This window comes from Nelumbo lutea, chromosome 6, assembly GCF_056320005.1.
Source record: "Nelumbo lutea isolate HS-2025 chromosome 6, American lotus-T2T, whole genome shotgun sequence".
Classification (NCBI taxonomy): domain Eukaryota; kingdom Viridiplantae; phylum Streptophyta; class Magnoliopsida; order Proteales; family Nelumbonaceae; genus Nelumbo; species Nelumbo lutea.
Window position 1 is genome coordinate 8,275,005 of NC_142689.1, and position 24,262 is coordinate 8,299,266.

General features: G+C 37.5%; 1 protein-coding gene across 1 annotated transcript; it reads left to right on the top strand.

Annotated features, from left to right (window-relative positions):
* The first annotated feature begins 4,755 nt into the window (after nt 1–4,755).
* LOC148847164 (NAC domain-containing protein 53-like) lies at nt 4,756–23,175 on the top strand. The gene is made up of 6 exons (XM_088949820.1): nt 4,756–5,246; nt 5,352–5,629; nt 5,797–5,991; nt 21,311–21,844; nt 21,925–22,042; nt 22,483–23,175. The coding sequence occupies exons 1-6, from the start codon at nt 5,087–5,089 to the stop codon at nt 22,929–22,931; spliced, it is 1,734 nt and encodes a 577-aa protein (XP_088805946.1). The 5' UTR covers nt 4,756–5,086; the 3' UTR covers nt 22,932–23,175.
* Nucleotides 23,176–24,262: the final 1,087 nt, after the last annotated feature.

Below are 24,262 nucleotides of genomic sequence, written 5' to 3' on the forward strand. Positions count from 1 at the left end.
TACAAATTTGCATTCACACGTATTTGCATCATTTCCAAACGCAACCTAAGCTACAATTTCTAAGGCTCAAGGCTGTGAAGAATTTTACATCCAACCAAAAATTATTGATGAGGACTCAGAAGCCAGACCCATGTAGGAAGGGGAAGAAATACACAATTTGGATTCGCATAATAAGCTATTAATTACTCTTTTATGGAATTTGGCTTTTTCAAGTTATATATTCAGTAAATTTTGCCTCTAATTTTAGAAACATGTCATCCAACCAAACACTATCTTCTGGCTTTGAATGCTAATTAGCAAATCTACATATCCTCTTGTTTCATCATTCTATCTAGAAACAACAATTTTACTATTGAGTTAAATCTATCTCTAAAATAGCGTTTGGTTCTATTACTGTTTATAAGAGAAATGGCTTCAACTTAGTGTCAAGTAGGTGTTTTATTCCAATGGAGCTTAATTTATTTATTTAATTTTGTTTGCTGATGAAAAAGCCTTCATTAGAGGGATGTTTTTCCAATGCCCAAGCATTTATTTTAAGGTTTTTTAAATCGATTCAGACAATGAACTGATCAGGGGTTCGGTTCCGGGGGTGAATGGTCTGACCGTTCGAACCGAATGGATGATCCATTATGGCAAAAAAATAAAAAATAAAATAAAAACCAGCCAAACCACTGAATGATTCAAACGGTTCAACCACTTGAGTCAGTGGTTTACTGATCAAACCAACGGTTTTGGGGGAAATAACAATTCTGAGATAAAACAAAATCGATCACCTAACTGATTTCCAGTTTTCTGGTCCCATCTGATTCGATTTTGAAAATCATGATTTATTTACCATTCAGCACATATAAGATATAACGCCGAGTGGTGCCTAGTAACCCATAATGATGCTGAACTGCCATTTGTCCCGATCTTCTGAAGAGAAACGTTTTATCTCAATTTTCAAGGAAAGATTCGTATAAAACATTTATCTGATAAATGTAAAACCAAATATACCCTAAATTAAGATGTCTCAGGTTGGTGGTAAACTGGTTCTGAAAACACGGGAAGCCGTCTTGGGATGTTTCCCGATCATAATTGTGCATTTCAACCATTCATAGCCAGAAGACTTGCAAGGTTTCACTTTTGAAAAAATATATAACCAATGCTTTGTGTCACTTCAAATGTCAAGCTTGCATCATTGAAAACTCTTTCCTCATCTCTAATGAGAGATTTTAAAATGCGGTTTCCTGTTTCTGAATTTGATGAAACTCGAAATGAACAATGAACCGGACACAGCTACCAAGGTGCCAGACTCACTCAATCTGGATTTTACAATCAGATAGGGGTTCGAATTGCTACTCACGAGTTGTTCTTACATTTTTATCCACGAGTAATTATAGCTGTGCATTGGGAATATCTCCCTTATCATTTGTGGGAGATGTTCCCAATATATGACAAGTGGATGTGAGAACATTTTATGGGTAGTATGGCTTTGGTGGTTTTTAATGGGTTGAACGGGCAAACTGCCTGGTTAACCAATAAAAGTAGGACCTGGTGGCAATTCCGTTTTTTAGTCCAATCCATGTCTTAAAACATTGGTGTCAATCCCTAAAATTTAATTTATTTCTATTGCATTTATTTGTGCCTAATGTTTGAGTCATTAATTCTGAATAAGGATGTGTTTGGTTCGACAGAATGTAAGAGGCAATGAAAGTTATTGGAAAATTCCTAGGGACCATTTGATTCATGCGAATAGGGGTTTGGTTCATAAGTTCATTCTGGTTCCAACCGTTTGTTTGGGCGGAATTGAAATCTGATTCCCACTTTTAGTGGAATGGCATTCTCCTATTTAAGGGAATGGCCATTTCCTCCCCTCCCTTGGGGTCAAAGTTCCATTCCAACTAATTATAGTTTTGATTCCAATTTCTGTTTGAACCAAGCATATGGGAGGAATATATGTATATCTTTTTCTAATTTCTGATTTTAAGTGATTTCTATTTTGATTCTAATTTCGACCACAACTGTGAACCAAACATACTCTTAAAAAACATAGGCTAAATGCATTGGGATTGAGCGTTTCTTCAGATTTTTTAACTTTTTTGTTCTAATAATTTGTAAATAATAATAATAACAACAACAACAATAATAATAATGTAATAATAATGATGATGATGATGATTATGTGTGTGTTTGATTTAGCTTTTTTGTACTTGATTTGTCTTCAAAACCAATAAAAGTACTTGATAAGTCATTTATTGACAATGTTTTGATAAAAATCCACTTTTATGGATATAAATCAAAACCCACTTTTGTGGATATCAATGTGTATAGATAAATATGATGATAAAAATGATGGCAGTGTTTTGATAACTACATATCACAAAACGTCCAAGAAACAAAACACACGCAAAAATTAACCCCCCTCTATCTCTATCTTTCTATCTCTCTATTTATCTACATATATATAGATATAGATATAGATATATTGCATTGGCGACTCTAAAAACCACTATATATCATCAATGTTCAAATTATCCATACTCTTTAATTCTTATTATTCCATGTATTGCCTATTCTAAAATTGATACTCATCAATGAAGATCAAATTTTAAAATGAGCCTAGATATCTTAAAGGCAAAAACTCTATGCACACATGCAATCCCATTCATTCTAAATAGTTAGACATGCAAATGGATTGGATGAAATCCGATCCAATAATGTAAATCCTATATCTGATCTGGTCTATTGATCTAATGGATCAATCTAATAAAGTCAATTTGAATTTGAATCCATTAAAAATGTCAGATATCTAAATTTGATTCAATCCAATTTGAATTCTCATATGTATGTAAAATTCAACAAATTGTTAGCACACACACACACACGAAAAAATGAAATAAAATAGTATATAGTGAGAAAAACAAAAAAACAAGCATTTTTTTTCTAACCATTTTTTTCAATTGTGCCATCAACATGCCATTCGAGTGTCATCTTGTATGTCTTTAGTGGGACATTATAAGTGTCAATGGTGTTATTGTAATTATCATTATGTTTTTTCAACATTTTAATGTATTATTCTATTAGACAAAATCTTAATATCCCTTTTAGGGGAAGTCATAAGGGAACTAAAATGTAAAAGTTAAGCACAAGGGCCTCTGATGCATAAACTATGTATATGTACTTAACACATTAGTGCAATACATAGTGCATTTTTACTAATTCGTGTACCATTATTATTGTCTTTTTATTGCATGCTGTTTTGTTTTGTAAGCTTGCTTCACACATTTGAGCATTGCACAAGGCCTTGTCAACTAATCCATAATATATAATTTGAAATTTTGTAAAGAATTATCAAAATCCGACAAAATAGAATTGGATTCAAATTTGAGTCGGGTCATGATCCAGTTAGGGATGACAATGAGGCAAGTTCAGGGTGGGTTTGGTAAATTCTACACTCTACTTACTTCCCTAAACCTCTTAACCTATACCCACCCCAAAACTTGTAGCAGGTTGTTGGATTTTAAGAATCCAAACTCTCCCCATAAATGAAGATGCAAAACCCTCCCTAACCCCTACCTTCCTTGCATTCAAAGGTAGGGTGGGTTTTGAACTTAAAACCCACATCTAATTCCCTATTATTTATTGTTGTATATAAGCAATAAATAAGTAAAATAACATAAGCAAATCACAAGATTCCCAATTATTTGATAGACATGTAAAAAACACATAAACTATCAATTATCCTTCGCATAAAATTCAATACTTAATACATAAAATTCATACTCATTCCTCAGAGAGGATTGGATTTATCCTAATACTATACCCTACTTATATTGTATGGATTGTAAAATATCAAAATCCATAATTCAACAAAAAGCCGAATAAGGTAGAGTAGAGATTGCATCACAAAACCAATACATAATTATTATATCAACCTATCGATACTTTCATCTCCTCCACACAAGCCACAAGCAAAATCTAGTACACTATTTATGGGTTGAGCTTGGGCTTCGCTTTTGCCAAAATTTGAATGGGCCCGATGTGCAGTTCGAGCACAACACACAATGTAGAGTCCAACCCAAAGTCCAGCCTCTGAACAGGGATCTAGTTATTGATACTTTGATCTTCCTACAAGCAAAAAACTTTGCGCACACTCTTTAAAAAAGAGTAAAATACAAAAACCTCACCTAAAGTTCATGACAATCATAAAAACCTCCCCTACCCTTTTATAAATTATTTTACATACAAAATTATTGAATAACCATGTTTTAATTCAACAAAAACATTAGAAGATGATCATTAAAAGGATATTTTTGTCAAGTAAAATATAGGGTTATTTCAGTAATTTTGTATATAAAATAATTTATAAAAGTGTAAAATGGGTATTTAGAAGAAACTACTACCTCAATCTAACGTTTTTCACTATGGGGAAGTGATGAAAGGGAGATTTTTATCAAGTTTCTCAAAAGTTTAAGGGAGTTATTTGTTGAAATAAAACTATAAGGGAAGTTTTTATAATTGTCATAAGCTTCAGAAAAGGTTTTTATATTTTACCCTTAGAAAAACTACGTACACGGAATTTAGCCGCACATCGGGAATATCTCTTAAATGAATAGAGAGGTGTTCACAATGTGAGGTTGGAATCTCCCGTCGCATACTTTTTTGACCTTCGAGGCCTCAACTCATCAACCATCGTACATTCTTTCTCATGCCCATCCAACGGTTGTATAAGCCCTCGTTGAATCCATAATGGCACCAATCATGGATGATGGAGGATGCAATCGTCATTCTTCTACGGTTCTACCTGCCATAGAGCACTTAAATAATATAGTCAGCAAACAGCAACTCCTTTGCTTTTCTGATCTCTTTCTCTGTCTCTCTCATACCTTCTTCGAATGCTCCGAAGTCCGAACATGTTGAGTTTCAACGTTGTAGAGATGATAAGGACCTTGTTTAAATTATCAGACATTGATTGAATCCTCTTTTTTTTTTTTTTTTTTTTTTTTTTTCCTTTTCTATTTGTTATTCTTCATCGAATCCTCAATTCCCCAATTTCCAATTCTCTGTAAAGCCATCTGTCTGTATCTCCAAGAGACCGCATGCTATGGGGGGTGAAGCAGCACTTGCTCCTGGTTTCCGATTCCACCCGACCGACGAAGAACTTGTAAGCTACTACCTGAAGCGCAAGATATTGGGAAAGCCATTTCGCTTCGAAGCCATCTCTGAAGTCGATCTTTACAAAACAGAGCCATGGGATCTTCCGGGTTAGCTATTTCTTTTTACAAAATCATCTTTAGTTTCATTTCTAATGACTCCATTACCTTTTTTTTTCTTTGTATGTATTTCTGATGAATTCTTCGAATTTTTAGGTATGTCAAAGCTGAAAACCAGAGACCTGCAGTGGTACTTCTTCGGTGCCCTAGATAAGAAATACGGTAACGGGTCAAGGGCGAATCGCGCTACGGACCAGGGGTATTGGAAGACCACCGGTAAAGACCGTCCGGTCCGACATAACAACAAGACGGTCGGGATGAAGAAGACCCTTGTATTCCATATTGGACGGCCTCCACGTGGCGAGCGGACCAATTGGGTCATGCATGAATACAGGCTCGTCGACGAAGAATTGGAGCTAGCGGGTGTTCTACAGGTTAGTTTATTGGTGAACTTTTTGTCTGTTACAAACTATAGAGAATTATTGTCCTGAAGAAAACAAAAAACTGCAGACAATCGGATGCTTGTATGTGCACTTTTATTCCTTTTTCTCTTCTTTTTTTGATTTATTGTGGAAATTTATTAATTGTTTTTGCTGGGTAGGATGCGTATGTGCTGTGTAGAATTTTTCAGAAGAGTGGTTCAGGGCCCAAGAATGGTGAGCAGTATGGAGCGCCTTTTATTGAGGAGGAGTGGGATGAAAACGAAAATGTGCTGATTCCTCAGGGTGAGGATGGTGACAATGCATTGCTTAATGGTGGGGATGACATATACTTCAGTGTTCATGACTTAGAACAGGTATATGCCTTCACTAATTAGTTTGTTTTGTTCACATGAAACTTTCTGAATTATGTCACTCGAATGAAATTATTTTGCCCGCCATTGGTGATGGTTATAGTAGAATATAGTTCAATATTATGTTGTTTTGCATTATTGCAACAGCCACTAGACTCAGTTATTGGTTTTACTGTTAAAGGTTTCCTTTAGTAATAATTTAGATGAAGTGAATAAATCTATAGAGAAATGTATAACTCAAAATGGATTCAACTTGAAGGTGAAAATCTGGCCAACTTAGATAAGAGGTGTTGAACTTTGTACAGATAGGATGACAGGCGGAATTTAATTTTGCGGGATCTCAATACAACTCAATTGTTTGCATATTGATTGGACTCATCTGAATAACTTTTCTGGCTAGTGATCTTGATTGATCTATATAGCACTAATTGCCATGTAATGCATGAAAAGTTGTATGATATTATGCTTGTCAAGGAAACAACTGGAAAAATCATCATTTGATGTCAAGTCACTGGGGGAAATGGTCCTCATTCTGCTACTTTTTACTTTTTTAGGCATCTTGCCCATTGATTTCTTTGTTAGTCTTTCTTAGGCAATTTCTGTGGTACTGAAAAGATACTGTACCTAAAACACTTTCACTAATCAAAATCTCTCATGAATTCATACCCTTTGATTGGTTATGAATTCGTTAGGTACCATACCTTTTTGTTACAGTAGTCGATCAAGACTACAGCCAGTCTTGAATTCCAACAGATTTTGGATTGAGAAAAGTAGAAGAAAGAGGGAGAAGAAAGGAGAAGAAGCAGAAGTACACAAGGGTTTTGAAAGGAGGGACAGATCGAATGAATCTGCCGCCGCCACTCTCTCAATATTTATAGTTTATATTCACTAAATGTAAGAAAGGACAAAATTGCCCTTAATGCTTACATGGCAAATAAAACAAATAAATAACTGAGATAACAAGCTGTCTAAGATAACTACCAACTAACACTGACAAACTAATCAAAGGTTACATGTGTTGTCATACGAACACAGTGGGGACCACATCTGTGGGGCCCACATCAGTGTTCTCTACACTCCCCCTTAAGTTGGGAATAGATATTTGTCATCCCCAACTTGAATAGGTCTGCTTCTAACTTCTTCCTTGGAACGACCTTGGTGAGAAGATCTGCAAGCTGCATGTTGGAGGTAATATACAGGAGACACACTTCTTGTGATGAAACCCTTTCTCTGACAAAGTGTCGATCAACTTTGATATGTTTAGTTTTGTCATGCTACATCAGATTGTAAGTTATATTAATAGCCGCCTGATTATCACAATACAACATCAAGGGCTTCTCATAATCAATACCCAACTCTTCAAGTAGTGACTTCAGCCATAGGATTTCAGCCACTCCGTTAGCCATTGGCCTGTATTCAGCTTCGGCACTAGAGCGGGAAACAATACTTTGTTTCTTACTCCTCCAAGAGACAAGGTTACCTCCTAGAAGGGCACAATATCCAGAGGTAGACCTTCTGTCATCAGCACTCCCAGCCCAATCAACATCTGTATAGACCTCCACCTTCATGTGATTATTGTTCTTGAACAGTATACCTCTACCTGGGCATTTCTTCAAGTATGCTAATATTCTCTCAGCTGCAAGAAGATGTGTAGTTCTAGGGGAATGCATGTATTGGTTGACAACACTGACTGCATAACTGATGTCTAGCTGTGTGAGGCAGAGATATAGGAGCTTTCCAACCAACCGTTGGAACATAACTCTTTCTTCAAGAGGCTCTCCACCCTCTGCACCGATCTTGTGATTTTGTTCAACGGGTGTATCGGCAGGCTTGACACCTAACTTTTCAGTTTCCTCCAACAGATCTAGAACATACTTCATTTGAGAAATAAAGATCCCCTGTTTAGATCTAGCAATCTTAATACCCAAAAAATATCACAGTGCACCAAGATCTTTCACATCAAACTCTTGATGAAAGAGCTGCTTGAGGGACTCAATCTCACTATTATTATTCCCTGTCACTACGATATCATCCACATATACATCAAGCAAGGTCAAAGAAGAGTTCACTCTTTTAATGAACAGTGTATGATCTAACTGGGCCTGTACATAGCTGAATTGTCCAAAGACTAGTCTGAATCTATCAAACCAAGCTCTAGGGGATTGCTTTAATCCATACAATGCCTTATTCAGTCGGCAAACCTTCTTACTTGTATCTGTATCATAGAATCCAGGGGCAACTGCATGTAGACCTCTTCCTGTAAGTCTCCATTCAGAAAGGCATTTTTAACGTCCATTTGGAACAAGGGCCAAGAGTAACTTGCTGCAAGGGCTAATAGAACTCGAATAGTGGTAATCTTTGCTACTGGAGCAAAAGTCTCCAAGTAGTCTATACCATAAGTCTGAGTAAACCCTTTTGCAACCAACCGGGCTTTGTACCTTTCAATGGAGCCATCAACATTATGTTTCACAGTAAATACCCATCTACATCCAACCGGTTTCTTTCCTCTGGGTAGGTCAACTAGCTCCCAAGTATTATTTTTCAAAAGGGCATCCATCTCAACTAGCTCCCAAGCAAAAGTCTCCAAGTAGTCTATCTCACTTCCATTGCCGATCATAGGATAGAAACTGGGAAATGTAGTGAGCTGTGGATGTGGTGCAACACCGTTTCCCTTTACGAACCGCAATAGGGAGGTCAAGGTCATATGAAGGAGGGGAAGTAGCAACAGTGGAAGTTATCTCAGTGGGCCTTGGGACTGTAGTACCTGGATTTGGATCCTCAGAAGGAACTGGAGCTGGCCTGGACTGCCGATGATCGGGATCAACTTGCCTGCATCGCTTGTGATAGAGTTTCAACTCCTGATCCCTCTGACAACCCTCACCATTACAGCCTTCATCACTCAATGGAATGGGTAAAGGAACAACCTCAGATGAGTTAACCCCACTCTCACTGCGCTCCCCCTGAGGAAGAAGACCCAAATTCTCTCTACTCTCCCCCTGAGGAGAAACCCTAGGATAATAGGGTGCCTCCTCAAAGAAGGTGACATCCATTGAGACAAATCTCCTCCCTGAAACAGGATCATAGCAGCAATAACCTTTTTGAGTTTGTGCATAATCGAGAAAAATGCATTTGGAGGCTGTCTCACAATGTCATAGTCTGAATTCAGGCCAGCCAGAAATTCAAACACCCTATTAGTCTCGACTTGTTTTCTATGGGTCTGTGCATCTTTTGGACTTTCCCACTCAAGAGTCTCCAGATGGTCAATTTCATGCCACAGGGATTTCAAGGTAGAGAAATAAACAGAGACTAGTTTCTCTCCTTGTTTAAGATTATTCCCCTCACACTTCAGTTCACAGGCTCTAACAACATTAAGGGGTTGGGAGTAGGTCTCTTTCATGACATCCCCATATCTCCTTGGCTGTCTTTGCCCACAAGTAATTTCGACTGATATGTGGCTGCATAGAGTTGCACAGCCATGTCATAACCAAGTAGTTCTCCTGAACCCACTTGGTATACATTGGGTCCTCCTTGGAAGGTTCTTTCACATCTCCCAATAGGTAGCTAAGTTTTCCCCTTCCCCCAATAGCCATTGGGCCCATTCCAAGTAATTGGATCCGTCAAATCTCACAAAGTCTCAGACATACTACTAGAACTGCTGTTCCCAAAAACACCTTCTCCCTGATTTTTGAACTCCATTCTTGGTCAAGAATCAGTAGTTAAGAACTATCAGGGTTACCACAATAGAAAACAACACTTAAACAATCGATCAAAATCAGAAATCTGTATGAAATCAGTTCAGATCTGATCTGAAACCAATCGGCAACCAGAATATATGCAGTCCGATAACAGTTCTCACCCCCAAAACAGGCTCGGAAACCAAAAACAGGTCTGAAACCCACTTAGAAAGCAATCTGTAGTGCTGAAGCAGAATTAGGGTTTTAATCGTAGGGTTAGGAAGATCTTTGTGAGAACATAAACAGTGCTCAGCCGCACTTTCCAAAAGAATTCACAGTCAAGTCTAACCGTAGGGTTAATGACAAACCCTAAAAAAAACTAATCACCTCTGAGAGAAAATAGGAGAGTTCGGCCGCTCCTCCTAGATAGGTCCAACCTATCTTGACTGACAGCAATCTCAAGGGAAAAATAAAGACTTACCCAGAGAACTCTGATTGCTACCTTCAATCGTGGCCTGAACCCTAACCTTCTTTGATTCTTCCTGATTACCAAAACACTCTGCAAGCCTCGACAAGTCTTCGAACAACTGCTAAACTTTTCTCGTAACATCCAAGAATCAGCCAACAAACAGTCCTTTGTGAGCTTCCAGCCCTAGACAATTCTCATGTGGTCAGCTGGACTAGACTCACATGAGAAACCCTAGATAGGCTCTGATACCAAGTAGTCAATCAAGACTACAGTCAGTTTTGAATTCCAACATATTTCGGATTGAGAAAAGTAGAAGAAAGAGGGAGAAGAAAGGAGAAGAAGCAGAAGTACACAAGGGTTTTGAAATGAGGGACAGATCGAATGAATCTGCAGCCGCCACTCTCTCAATTTTATAGTTTATATTCACTAAATGTAGGAAAGGACAGAATTGCCCTTAATGCTTACATGACAAATAAAACAAATAAATAACTGAGATAACAAGCTGTCTAAGATAACTACCAACTAACATTGACAAACTAATCAAAGGTTACATGTGCTGTCATACGAACACAGTGGGGACCACAGCCGTGGGGCCCACATCAGTGTTCTCTACAGTTACCATAACAGGATTACTTTTAATGCTAATCATTTCTTGGTAATCTCTCTCTTAGGCACAAAGGTACATGCATATCCCTTTAAATCTAGTAATGATGCAGTACAGTGGGCCTTGCCAAGATGGTCTTAGGCCAATGCCACATAGCTCTAGTAACGGTATTTTCTTTTTAGGATCATTAACATTGTAATACTTTATTAGTTTATAAAAAGAATAGGTGACATGTACAAAAGCATATTGTGCCAGACACCCAACAGTTTGGTTTAGGATCCCAGCTACTAAACCCCCCAAGATTCCTTTTATTTGATTACATGTAACAGTCAGCTACTTAACCCTTCTAAGGTAGGTTGTCTTTCTTTACAAGTCCAATATTCTTGGCCCATGATTCACAACCCAATTCTTTTTGCCGACAAGTCTGTTTGGATAACTGGCCTGTGGCCATTATGCAAGCCCATGCCAAGCCTACTCCAGCAGGCCTAGAACAGAAGACACATAGAAGGGAAATACTCCGATGAAGATTATGAGATTAGGCTATTTTTGTAATTTTTTCTTGGATTGTAAAATGAATTCATTGTACCCTCATTTCTCCTCTTCATAAATGAGTGAATTTTGAAGTTTGAGCATTTCTTGTAGTTGAGAAGCAAGACTCTTCTCCTTGATGGTGAGGCTCTATTTTCCATTTTGGGTTTGGTTAGATTCTATTTCCAAGGTGGTTTTGAGTAGTGATACTCTACCCAATATACATCTTATCTCTTCTTGTTTCTCATATTTTGTCCTCTCCTCTACATTGTCTTCTTTCCATTTGTAGAAGTCCACCATTAAAGCACCTAGGCTCTTAAACAGTTTTAAAACTTGAAGTTTCCAATTGCCTTAAGTTCCCTGCTAGCACCAATCTTCCAAAGCAATTTCTTATTTCCAATAGTTAGATTTTCTTCCAAGTAAATGACATTTTAGTAGGCTTAGTCAATTATATTTTATATATTTGTAAAATATTAGAGATTTCTACAGAAGTCAATTTAGATTTACACTCCTTGTGTAGTAAAATTATCAAAACAAATATGCACACTGTAGAGGCAGTCCAAATCTTAGACATATTTTGTATCAAACAGTCTTAACACTTGTATACATGCATGATCTAGAGCACTTCCATATCTAGCAGAGTTTCTATGTTTAACAGTTTCACAATTTCACTTCAACTTCTCTTGCTCTTTCTCTACAGTTTGGTTACTCGGGCCACAGACTCATTGTGTGTGAGGTTGCAACCCCAGTCAACCTCATCTTGTGACACTTGGAAGGTCATATTGTTAGACAGTTTTGTATGCCCTTAGCTTTAATCTGATTTGATGTACTTTTGACATTTAGTGTAAATAAATAAAGTGCATGCTTGATTCATGTTGTTTGGTATGATTTTGTGTAAGACCCTAAAACTGGACACTTATTGAGACTCGTGTTAGTTTTAAATGTTCACAGCCATTGGATAAGTCTGGGGAGATTTATCCTGCCAAGGCTGATATTGGTGTGCCGCCAAGTGTTGGGATGGCCTGTCTCGGCCACTAGGGTAAGACCCAAGGCACATGTAGTATGGGATTACTCGAATCTTTGAACCGGACCAGATTTCCAGTATTGCCCTGGACCTTAGAGACAGATGGGCAAAACTGAAAAGTTAGACCTGACCCCTAGACTTGATTATGATACTTCACTAGGTGTTGGATTGGGCTGTCTTTGATATGCCATTTAGTGAGATCCTTAGCGGGGGTCAAAACCTGAGCATGTTGGGACAGTTTGAGAAATAATCCGAGTGGGTGATTATAGTGACAGGATCAGTCCCTTTGTTGGACAAAGGTAATGATTGGGAATGCACTCTCTCTGATGGAAACCAAACTGCCTGCAGTTGATTTCAATAGTTGGAATTTTGTTTTGCAAAATTTATATATATGATATACAGGTATTTTCGTTTTCAAGTTGTTTACAAATGGTTTTAATTCCTGGGATCCATGTGAGTGGAGAGTGCAACATTGTTCCTTGCAGTCGAGGGAGAGGTCCTCTCTTGTCGGGCAATGCTTCATCATTATGGGCTGAGAGGTTAAGTGTAAGGCCATTTAGGATAATACCTGATGGGCTAATCTTGCACCCGCCCACAGTCCCTGGGCTTTTATAAGATGACTTGGCCCAGGGACCACTTAGTGTAAGTGTTGGGCCCTTAGGGTCCATGTGATGGGCTTAGGGGTTCATTGGGCTTCTTAGTGAATTCGGCTAGGCCTTGCAATAAAGGCTGGGCCGAACCCATGTGGTTGGTGTGTAGATCAATGTTTGGGTCCCACGCCATACAAAGATGCCCAACTGGCCAGTAGATTGGAAACTAATTGAGCACTAATTACTTAATGGGCCAAAAGCCCATTTCGAACTGGGCTGATGTGATCACCCACTAATGGGGCGGATTTGAGATTAAGGTTAGCAAAAGGATTGGGCCTTTAACCTAATCCACTCCATGATACCAAATTCTAATCATATTTGAATATGGTAATCTCCTGATAAGATCAGGAGTAAGCTAACCTAATCTGCAGATAGGATTAAGATCATCCCCTATCCAGATGCTGATTTGGATTGGGATAACTCCTAATAGGATTAGGAGATTTCTTAATCAAGAAGAAAAGAGGAGAAATCCTAAGATGATTAATAGAATTCGAACCAGGGGTTTAAGTAGAAAATTCTTCTGCGAATTAAGATAAGGATCTCATACACTCCAGAGAGAAGAGAATCAGCATTTGCTATCTTCATCTCAGGAGTTCTCCTCCAGCCGCCGCCATTCACTACAAGATTCGATCTTTGAGAAGAAATCAAGAAATCAGTTCTTGATATCAGTTTTCCAGGAGAAACTGATCAAGTTCGGTGCTCATTGTTTCCATAGGATTCTTCTGAAGAATTCGGTGTGTAGGACACACTCTGTTGGTTCCGTTCCACAGTTGTTATGTCATCTTCAGCAAGAGCGGATCTCGGTGTCTTCTTTGAGTGTGCACACCAACTTTGGGAGATACTGCTTCTCTGGATCAGGTATAATTCCTCCCTTGTCTTTTGGTTCAGATCTGGTTCGGTTATGGTTCAAGTTGGATCCTTGAATATTGTATTCTAAATTTAGGGAATATGATTCCCAGTTGGAAGAAAGGTAGGAAATTTTTGAAATTCGCCCACCCATTCCGCAACCATTTTTGCGTCCATACGGTGGATCCTACCATTCATTCACATATATATATATATATCCCTTTTCTTTATTTTTTTATCATTTTTTGATTGATAACAGAATTATATCCATTCATTAAACAAGATAGAATGGTACATAGCAGAATGCAGAAGAAAGAGAGATAAATTTCCTTATCTCTCCCGAAAGATATATAGATTATAAAAACGCCCACAATAAGTTTGGACTTCTTTATTCCTTTATCTGTTCTACTGTTGTAGGAAGTATGGATTTACTGTTAGTATCAAGGCTTTAAAGTTCAGAAGTTTTGTGCATATTTCTGAGCCAAAATCTGAATTTTGAAAATTTGGATATTTATAGGTTCTACACAAAAATCAGAAATTCTGGATGAATATTGTAGACATTTAAATTTTTCATGGTTTTCTAAATGGGCCCTACCCCCATAAACTCAAATTTGCTTATCGGCCTTAGTATGGGTCCTATTTGGACCCTGCCCCATACTCTCAAATATGTGCATGAGCCTTAACATTTGGGCTTTGTTGTTGCAAATCCATTAGCATGATGGAAAGATCCATGCGAGACCTACTTTAAAGTCAAACTTAAAATTCAAATTCAAATTCAAATTTGATTTACAAGTCTTAGTGGTTTATGGTAATAATCCAACTAGAGCCCATCTCAAGTCCTAATGATGGAAATCTAGTCAATGATTGAAGAAAGAATAATTCATTGAGAATCATTTTCTCCATAAATGGCAAATTGCCAACCATTTATAAAAGGTAACTAGAGCTAACCAAATTTCTAGTCAACCAAAGCACACCTTCTCATAGATGGAAATTAGTCAATGATTGAAGAGAGAATAATAATGGATGATAAATTATTTTATTAAAGAAAGGAAGTAACTACAATTTTTTGCTCTTTGGAAAGGGTGAAAAGAACCAATAAAAGTCTCAATCAAGGGGAAGAAGAGATTAAACAAAAAGAAAATCTATAAATAGGTATTCCCATCAAGGGGGAGGGGACTTTTGGTTAGAAACTAAGTGAAGTAAAAAAGAATCTTGGAGAAGGAAGAAGCACACATAGTTATACACACCATATTCTTAAGAGCAAAGCCACAACGTTCTTGGAGTTTGAAGAACCCTTCTTTTGATCAAGCATCTAAAGTCCAATTGAAGGAAGCAATCTCCATCGCTTTTTGAAGTACGGGAGCATGTCATCTAACCCTTGGCTTCAAATCCAATACAAATATTCAAGTTGCAAGAAATATTTCATCAAGAGAGAATAAGAGGTGCAATGTCTTTTTAGGAGAGAATTCAAATACAAAGAGTTTGTATCCCATTTACTTTAAATATAAGAAAATCAATTTATTTGAATTTGTCTTCATTTTTCTTGTATTTGGATTTATACACGAAATTTGTGTTGACAAATTTGTCTTGGAGACATATTGGCTCTTATTACTTGGTAATAAACAAGCATAAATAGGGGGCATTTCTTTAAAGAAATAAAGGAAAAGAGAGAGAAAACTGAAAAGGGTACTGCACTTACCAATAATGGAGCTAATGGAAAGTCTCTCCCCCTCAAAAGTCACTTGTTTCAGTATGAAGTGAAGATAAGTGACACAGGTTCAAGAATTGCCTCTCCACGAAATGTGCAAATGCTAGAAGTTTATGGCAAAATCTCTCCCCCCCCCCCCAAAGATGACCTATTTCAATCCAAATGCCAAGATAGTTGATAGGGTTCAGGGACTACCTCTCCACCAAATGTGTAAATGCTAGAAGTTTATGGCAAAATCTTTTCCCCTCAAGGGCCACCTATTTCAGTCCAAATACTAAAATAGGTGACATGGGTTCAAGAAATGCCATTTTATCAAGTAATTAGAGTCGGTATGTCTCCAACACAAATTTGTTAACACAAATTTTGTATATAAATCCAAACACAAAAAATTGAAGACATTCAAATAAATTGATTTTCTTATATTTAAAGTAAATGGGATAGAAACTCTTTGTATTTGAATTCTCTCCTACAAAAAAAGATAGCATCTCTGGATCTCTCTTGATGAAATATTTTTTGCAACTTGAAGATTTGTATTGGAGTTGAAGCCAAGGGTTGGACGACGTGGTCCTGTGCTTCAGAAAATGATGGTGATTGCTTTCTTAAATTGGGCTTTGAAAGCTTGATCAAAAGAAGGGTTCTGCAAACTCCAAGAGTGTTGTGGCTTTTCTCTTAAGAATATGTTGTTTGTGGCTTTGTGCTTCTTCCTTCTCCAAGAGTCCTTTTAGTTTTTGACCAAAAGTCCCCTCCCTCTTGATGGGAATCCCTATTTATAGATTTTTTTGGTTTAATCTCTTCCTCCCTTTGATTGAGGATTTGATTGGTTCTTCTTACCCTTTTAGAGAGTAAAATATTGTAATTACTACCATTCTTGGAGGGAATAATTTATCATCCATTATTCTCTCTTGAATCATTGACTAATTTCCGTCCACGGGAAGATGTGCCTTGGTTGATTAGAAATTTGATTATCTCTAGTTACCTTTAATAAAGAAGAGTGTTGGCAATTTTCCATTTATAGAGAGAATGATTCTTAATCAATTATTCTTTCTTCGATCATTGACTAGATTTCTATCATTAGGACTTGAGATGGACTCTAGTTGGATTATTTCCATAAACCACTAAGATTTGTAATTCAAATTTGAATTTAAGTTTGACTTCAAAGTGAGGGCATGCACATATTTGAGAGTATGGGGTAGGGTCCATATAGAAGGACCCATAGTAAAGCCCATGAGCAAATTTGAGTTTATGGGGGGGGGGGTAGGGCCCATTTAGAAGCCCATGAAAATTTTAATGTCTACAAATATATATGAGGAAATCCTGAAATTTGAGGAAGGATTCCTAAAATCTTACTTGAAAGAATTCCATGCAAAGTTTTTAGGATTTTGTTTTAGTTATCATAGTGTAACCAAAGTTTTGTGAAATTTCTTTTGGAGGGAGAATCACTCTAATTAGGTTTGCCTTAGCTAACTTGCTTGTTTACTTTTTGTTAGTTTTTAAGATTCTGGTGGGGGTGGCTAGTAGGTTGGAAAAATTAATGAGAAATTTCCTTTGGGAGCCAGGGGAGGATAAAAAAGATCATAGGGTTGGGTGGGAGGTGGTGTGCAGGAGTAAGAAGGATGGAGGCCTTGTTACTGAGAACATAAGGAAGAGAAACTTGGCCTTATTGGGTAAATGGCTGTGGAAATTTTCATTGTAAAAAGAAAAATTGTGTTCCAAGATAGTGCGTAGTATTCATGGGCTTGCTGACAATGGATGGGACTCTGGGATTCTAGCAAAGACTACAAGGGCATCTCCCTAGAAAGCCATCCAAGCTATTTCGCCTTTGTTTTCTCCTTGGACCAGGTATGATTTGCACTCAAACAATCTCATTAAATTTTGGGAACATGTTTGGGTTGGGAATTCTCCTTTAAAAGGCCAATTTCAGCTCTCTTTGTTATATCTACCTTTAAGAATTGTTGAGATGGGCCTAGTTGTTTTTATTCTTATTTTAAGTTATTTAGTTAGGAAGTTGTTGGGCTTTAGGCCCATTAGTTTATGTTTAAGTTGTGATTGCTCAGCTACATTAGTAGCCGCCCTACTAAGGGCATCCTTGTAGTATCTCATTCTTTAAGTTAAGTATAAATATAATGAGGAGTTGGCAGCTAGGGTAAATCTAAGAATCCTGGTTGACTTCCTACTCTTTTCTCCTCTTTTCTTCTCTTCTGCTGAAATCTCCATCTTCCTCCTCTTTCCCTTCACAAGAAATTCGACTAAATCTGTAATTAGTGATTTCTACTTGGTATCAGATCAGGCCGAAGGTTCCTTGAGTTGTTTTCTCATGCAGCCCTAGGTCGGCCGACTGCATGGTGATTTAAGAGGCAAATCGAAGATTTCAAGTAAGCCCAGTTTTTGGATTTTTTGGTGGATCTGTGTGCCCCATAGCTGGTCTAGGGTTTCTCATCAAACTCAGGAAAAACTGGAGAAAGGGAAAGAGTCATGTTTCTGTTGGACTCTTCAATTTTGACCTAGGAAGTGGTTCCCTAATTTTTTAGGGTTCCTTGGAGTTTTCTGTGAGGGGCGGTTCAAGTCCTGCCTGATTTGGAGGCTTCTAGAGAGAGCGATTGCCTCTTCTCTCTTTTTTCCCGTCCTACAGAAAAAGGAATCTTTTGTGGGAAGACATTATAGGACACTAGAAAGGTGTTGTTGATTCCAGAAGTGTTTCATTTGATCTTCTTGCATATTTCAGTTATTTCCTTTACACTTTTTGAGAAGCATGGAGGGTCACGGAGTTGAAAAAAAGCCTAGGAGTGAAATGAGACCAGTGAGAGGTGTTGGAGACCTTTTCGGGACTGGGACCATTACTACAATTAGGTTGGATGGTGCAAATTACTTAGAATGGTCATAATCTGCAAAGATGGCCATTGGTGCTCGTGGGAAATTAGGGTATATCACTGGTGAAGAAGTGATATATGGGATGGGGTTGCAGAAACCTATTCACAGAGGGAGAATGTTGCTAGGGCTTACCAGTTAATACATTATTCTTTTTTGAAGAGGAACTTATCCTCCTACAAAAAGGAAAAAAAATCAAGGTGTCACATGGTCCTTGAAAATTTTGAGGTTGGCCAACAAATTTGTAGTTTGGATGTGAACTAGATGGATCTAGGGTTGAGTATCTGCACAAAGGCATTGTTTCACCTTCGTGAGATAAATTAAGTTTTGTATACTTGGTGACTTGCTGTGGTTTCCATTATTCTTCTTGCATATTTTATATGATTCTCCATCTTTATAGGATTCATATTTGCTATTGCCTTAATGGGTAAAACGATGGTTACAAGGACACACATTTGGTACTACTCTGTGTTTGCTCAGGTGCTCTCTGGGCAATATGATGGCTGTGATATTGTTTTAATGAACACCTGAGAGGGAGGAGGGAGGGAGGTAGGATTTGAAAGGTGATATTTTCTCTGATGAACTTTTTTTTTTATCTGGATGAAAAAAAAAACTTTATTTGAATGTGAGAAAAAAATTACAATTTTCAAGCCCTGAACAATGGGAAAAGATTAAAGAAAAGAAGCTTTAATGGAGGCAAAACAACAAACAAGGAAGAGTGTACTACTAACATAAATGCATACAATGGAAATACCCTATACAGGAATGACCAAACCCCATCCCTTCCTACCAAACCAAATTATCCGCATATTATCCAGTCATAGAATTAGCTGATTATCTTCTAAATGATAGGGATCTAATTTTTTTAATTCAATGCTATAATGTCAATGGGCTCTCGTGCTAACTTGCATCTAGACTGACAACCTGTGAATCATCATCCACTGTAGTCCAGTTATAATTCAATACAACCATCAATGTTAGAGAGTGGCCTGGTTTCTTGGTCATAATTCTGGTGCTGCAGTTTTGTCAATAGGAGTGATTAAAATCGGCTTGGACTAACCTGGTATGAGTTTTTTCTAGTTGAGTTCAGCCTGGACTTGCACTAAAGTCTAAACCTACACATAGGACGGGTTGTGCCTGGGCATCAAATCTCAAGGCCTAGTCCGCCCAACTTGGCCTGTAATATATACATATCCTATGTATTATATATCATATAAATGTGAAAAATATGTTTTTATTTGCTTCTTTACCTAAACCTGAAGTCTAAGTCCAATAGCCCACCTACCCACCTACCATAGCAGTGTGGCCACCCATTACCTGTTACCTGATGGATGTCAAACTTTATTTTTCTTTAGATGTTGCTTTGAGGGCTAGGTGACATCTGAATTCAAACAGTCTGCACTGAGCCATGGACCTTATTTGTGGCCAACTTTGCACTAGACCAGCCCATGTACCAGTTGAGCTGGGCCTAGATGTTTAGGCTGGGGCTTGCCCAGGCTGACTCTTTTTTATCATCAACGGATCAGTACTAATCTATTCATTTACAAATTAACATTTATGCTTATATCATCATAAAATTAATATGAATCTAACTATCTATTAGTGAAGTGGTTGAATATATGTTCACTAAAGAGTCAGATTTAAGTCAAAAGTTATTTTCAAATCGTTTTATTTATGCCATACAATATTAAATTAGGTTTTCTCATTATTTTATTAATAACATATAATATCCAGATATGTTTTAGTTTAATCTATTAATGATATTCAATATCCAAATCTGATCTGAGTTTGATCTAAATCCCATCGATAAGATTTGATTTGAATTTGAGTATTAATGAATCAAACTTGGGTCTAGGTACATCTGATTCAATCAAATCCGTTTGCAGGGTTGGGGGAATACCCACGGGGTAAGGATTACTATATATGAGTGTGGGGTATATATGATGGGGCAAAGTAGCTATTGGATCTATCCCATTTTTTTCTTTTTTTTTTCTTTTTGGTCCTGTGCTTGTGTACTACTTTGTTTGTTCTGTCATTTATTTCATACTAATGAAATTGCTGGATGAGTTACTGATAGAAAAAGGAGAGGGGTGGCCAAAACTAACTGGGATTAGGTGCTAAAAAAGGATCCTTAGCTAATTATTATAACTGCCTTAGAGTGGAATGGAGGACATGATTCTTGTTGCAGGACAACCTGATTGTGACAAGGCAGTGACTGGTTATTCCACAATCCACATTGACTAGTGTGCTTCTCCTTCATATTGGTGGGTGAAATATATACTTCCTTTTGAGCCTTTTTTTTGTGTCAAGCAATTTTTTAATATTATCGAGATAATGTGGGAAAAAATTAATAACAACTAATATATTTGTTTTTGCATCAGTAATATGAAATTGTTTGTGCCTCCACAAACTCAATTCAATTTGTGGTGTTCCTCTTATTTATGATGACTGACTAATGGTTGATGTGTGCCATTTAATGGCCACAAGGATAAAAGTACCCTTTCCCTTTTTCTGTTTTTCTTATTGAACTCTCATTTGTCAGGACTATGAACTTAAGAGCTCAATAGCATTAATCAACCGATAAACATTATTTATAACTTTACATTAAGTTCCTGCAAACTTAAATAGTTCTGATCATTGCTGTTATGCATTCTGTGTTGTATTTCTTAGATTGTCTTCTCCAGGATTCATTAACTAGTGTTATTTTTCTTCTGGATTCTCATAGTTAAGGGCCAATACCTAATTTTCCCCCGGCCATCTGGGTCTATTGAGGGTTGGACTGGATACTAACCTAACCTTGATATTCTTTCACACAAAGTGCCTATTCTTGGAATCAAACCCTTGTTCTCATGTTTGTCAGGCTGAGATTTTATCCTTGCATCAAGCAACGATGACCCCCTTTTGGGTTCTTGTAATTGTAGCCCTAAAATCTGATAATTTTTATATATTTTCAGGATCTTGGCATTGATCCATCTCAAAACACTCCTGCTCCATTGAACTTTAATTCTGGAAATTGTTTCAACCATTTAGAGGGACCTGGTGACCTCCTCAAAGATGATGAGAATCTCAACTGTCCAGAAGAATGGCAGGACCTTAAAGATGATCAGGAGTTACTAATTGGCATGGATAAAAGTGAAAACTTACCAGAACTGCCTGATGACGGATGGTTTGCTGACTTATTAGAACTGTATCAGATGGAGCGAACAGCAGTCAAAGATGACTATTTTGTTGAACTGAATGATCTTGTGAATCCTATGGGTGATGATTCCCATGGCATTGACCATATTAATGAGGAGCTGAAGTTCTTTGATTCTTCTGATAGTCTACTAATCAATGATGGGTTATTCCTAGAAATTAATGATCTTCAGAACCATGTAGAGGCAGGTCCATCAGAATTTGAAATGGTCGATGAATATCTGATGTATCATGATGCTGTTGAGGATGACCTAAAGACTCCTACTTTCAGTGAATCAATCCTCAACCTGGAGGTAATCTCTCAAAGCCTTGTGCTTGTCACTTTTGAATTAGTGTGGCAACTGAACATCTTGAATGTTGATCTGGTATACAGGTGAACACAGAAATTGGAGAAGTGCTTCCTGAAGGACCTCAGCCCTTTATATTACAAGATGGTGAGGAGGATGCATCCTCTTCAAAGCAAAAACCAGACACAACAAAGTTTTCACCAGGTACATAATCTTTCAAATAAAAAAAAAACTGTTTTAGAAAAAGTAACCATGGGTGTTTGTCCCTGAACTATCACATGAAATGTCAAATGAAATGATAGAGCTTTTTATTTTGGGATAAGTGGACTGCAATCCACCTCAGAAATCTGAAATTGCAGCCCCCTCCTAGTCTACTAGTAGCCCCCCCTATAAACCGCATCCTGCCCGGGAATTTGGCATCAATCCACGGGCAGGATTCAGTCCACCCCTAGAAATCTTAGCTCCACCCCAGGGGTGGACTGAACTATAAAAACCCCTTTTATTTTATATAGAAATACTTGAAAGGCTTTGTTCCAAATTTGTGATTCTGACTTGTGCTATGAGCCAGTGTTTGTTATTTTTGCCACTCTTCTGCCTGTATTGCCTCATAAGGGATATTTGTTTTCTGCCCTTTTATGGTGTAGATGTCCAACATGGCAATGGTTGGGACAATAACCTTGTCAAACATGTCAGCCGCATGCTGGGTTCGATTCCTGCTCCCCCTTCATTTGCTGCAGAGTTCCCCTTGAAAGAGGCAGCTATTGGGCAGAATAAAGCAAATGAAGCTTCTAATCCTGTTCGTGTTACTGCTGGGATGATACAAATAAGTGGCATTACTGTAAGTGGTGGTAGAAACTGTTGCTCGTTGGGGAAGAGTATTGCAGATCTCTTCCTTTCCTATGGCATGACAAGGGACGGTGTGATGGCTGTGGAACAGTTGATCAACAACTCTGTTGCTCTGGAACCGATGGCTAACATACTATCTGGCAAATCTGGGTCACTGATGATTAGATGCGGGTTCTACTTTACATTCTTCTGGGTTCTGATTCTTTCAGTGAGCTTCAAAATAGGAAGTTATATTTATACCAGGTGATTCTGTATCAGTAGAAACAGAACATAGACCTTATAAAAAAATATTAAAAAATAATCATTAGAAAAGAGAAGGATGGACACTAAAAATATTACAATGGATATTTATTGACACTAAAAATCAGGGAATAGTGTTACAGCATTACCATTATGGTAGAAAGTGGTGGATAAGAACAGTTGAGACATAAAAATACATCTGATTTTTGTTAGTTATCTTCATTTATATTAATTTATTACCATCCTCAAAACCTTTGCATGTGATGTACCTGCATCGTCCAACATAGGTAGCTCTGTAATTGTTCATACATCTGATTTTTGAACTTTGATATGAAGTTTGCACTTTGAATAATTTCAAATTTATGAGTGCAAAATTTGTATTGGGTGGAAATGCAAATGATGTATGTAAATAAATGTATGCAAATTTGAACAGGGTGCAACATTTGTATTTGGTTTATACTTGCACCGCAGACAGAGGAGTATGGATTCAGTCCTCACACTGTGCTCATAGCCTTCTGCAGCCATGTATCGGGAGCATCTCTGTATTTGTATGTTTTTTCATTCACGGGGAGATGTTCCCAATGCAGAGTTGCAAGTCACAGTGTGAGGACTGAATCCGAATTTGACAAAGAGAGCCTAAACGCCCTAAATAAAAGTGGTAGATAATCGATTGTATCTTCATTCCTAGAGTCCTCCGAGGATGAAGTTAGCTCCAATTCTATTTGACCATAAAATTACACTATCAGTTGGTTGATCCCTACCAGGCAAAGTTTGATACCAATAGGGTCCTTACTTGTATTTGCACTCTTGTCGCCTCAGGCTCAGTTTGGAAGAGTACAAATGCAAATATGTAGAATGCAGTCTTACATTTTGTATTATTTCGTATGTATTTATATTTATATTCTTTTCAGAGTTTTAAGTGCAAATATCTTCAACAAATTATATTGAGGACCAAATTTTGGAACTGTTATCTGACTATATGGTATATGCTGATGCTACTGTTGAACGGACGGCTCCAACTGGTTAAATCAATCAAGAGGCCTTTCCCATACCAACTGTATTAAGGCCCTGTTTGTTTTTAAGGAAAGGGGGGGGGGGGGAATTGTGATATCCATTAACTGATTTTTCCACATTCTTTTTGTCGTTGATTCATGTGGGACTCACAAAAAAGTCAGGAAAAAAAGTGCCAACACAATGGGAATATTGCCTTTTAATTCTGTATTTTAAGGGTAAAATAGTCATTGTCTCACTTATACGAGAAAAAATACACTTACTGATAAGTATTTCCCTGGCTGAATGGCCAAAATAAAAATGAACAGGACCTAAATGAAATAATCT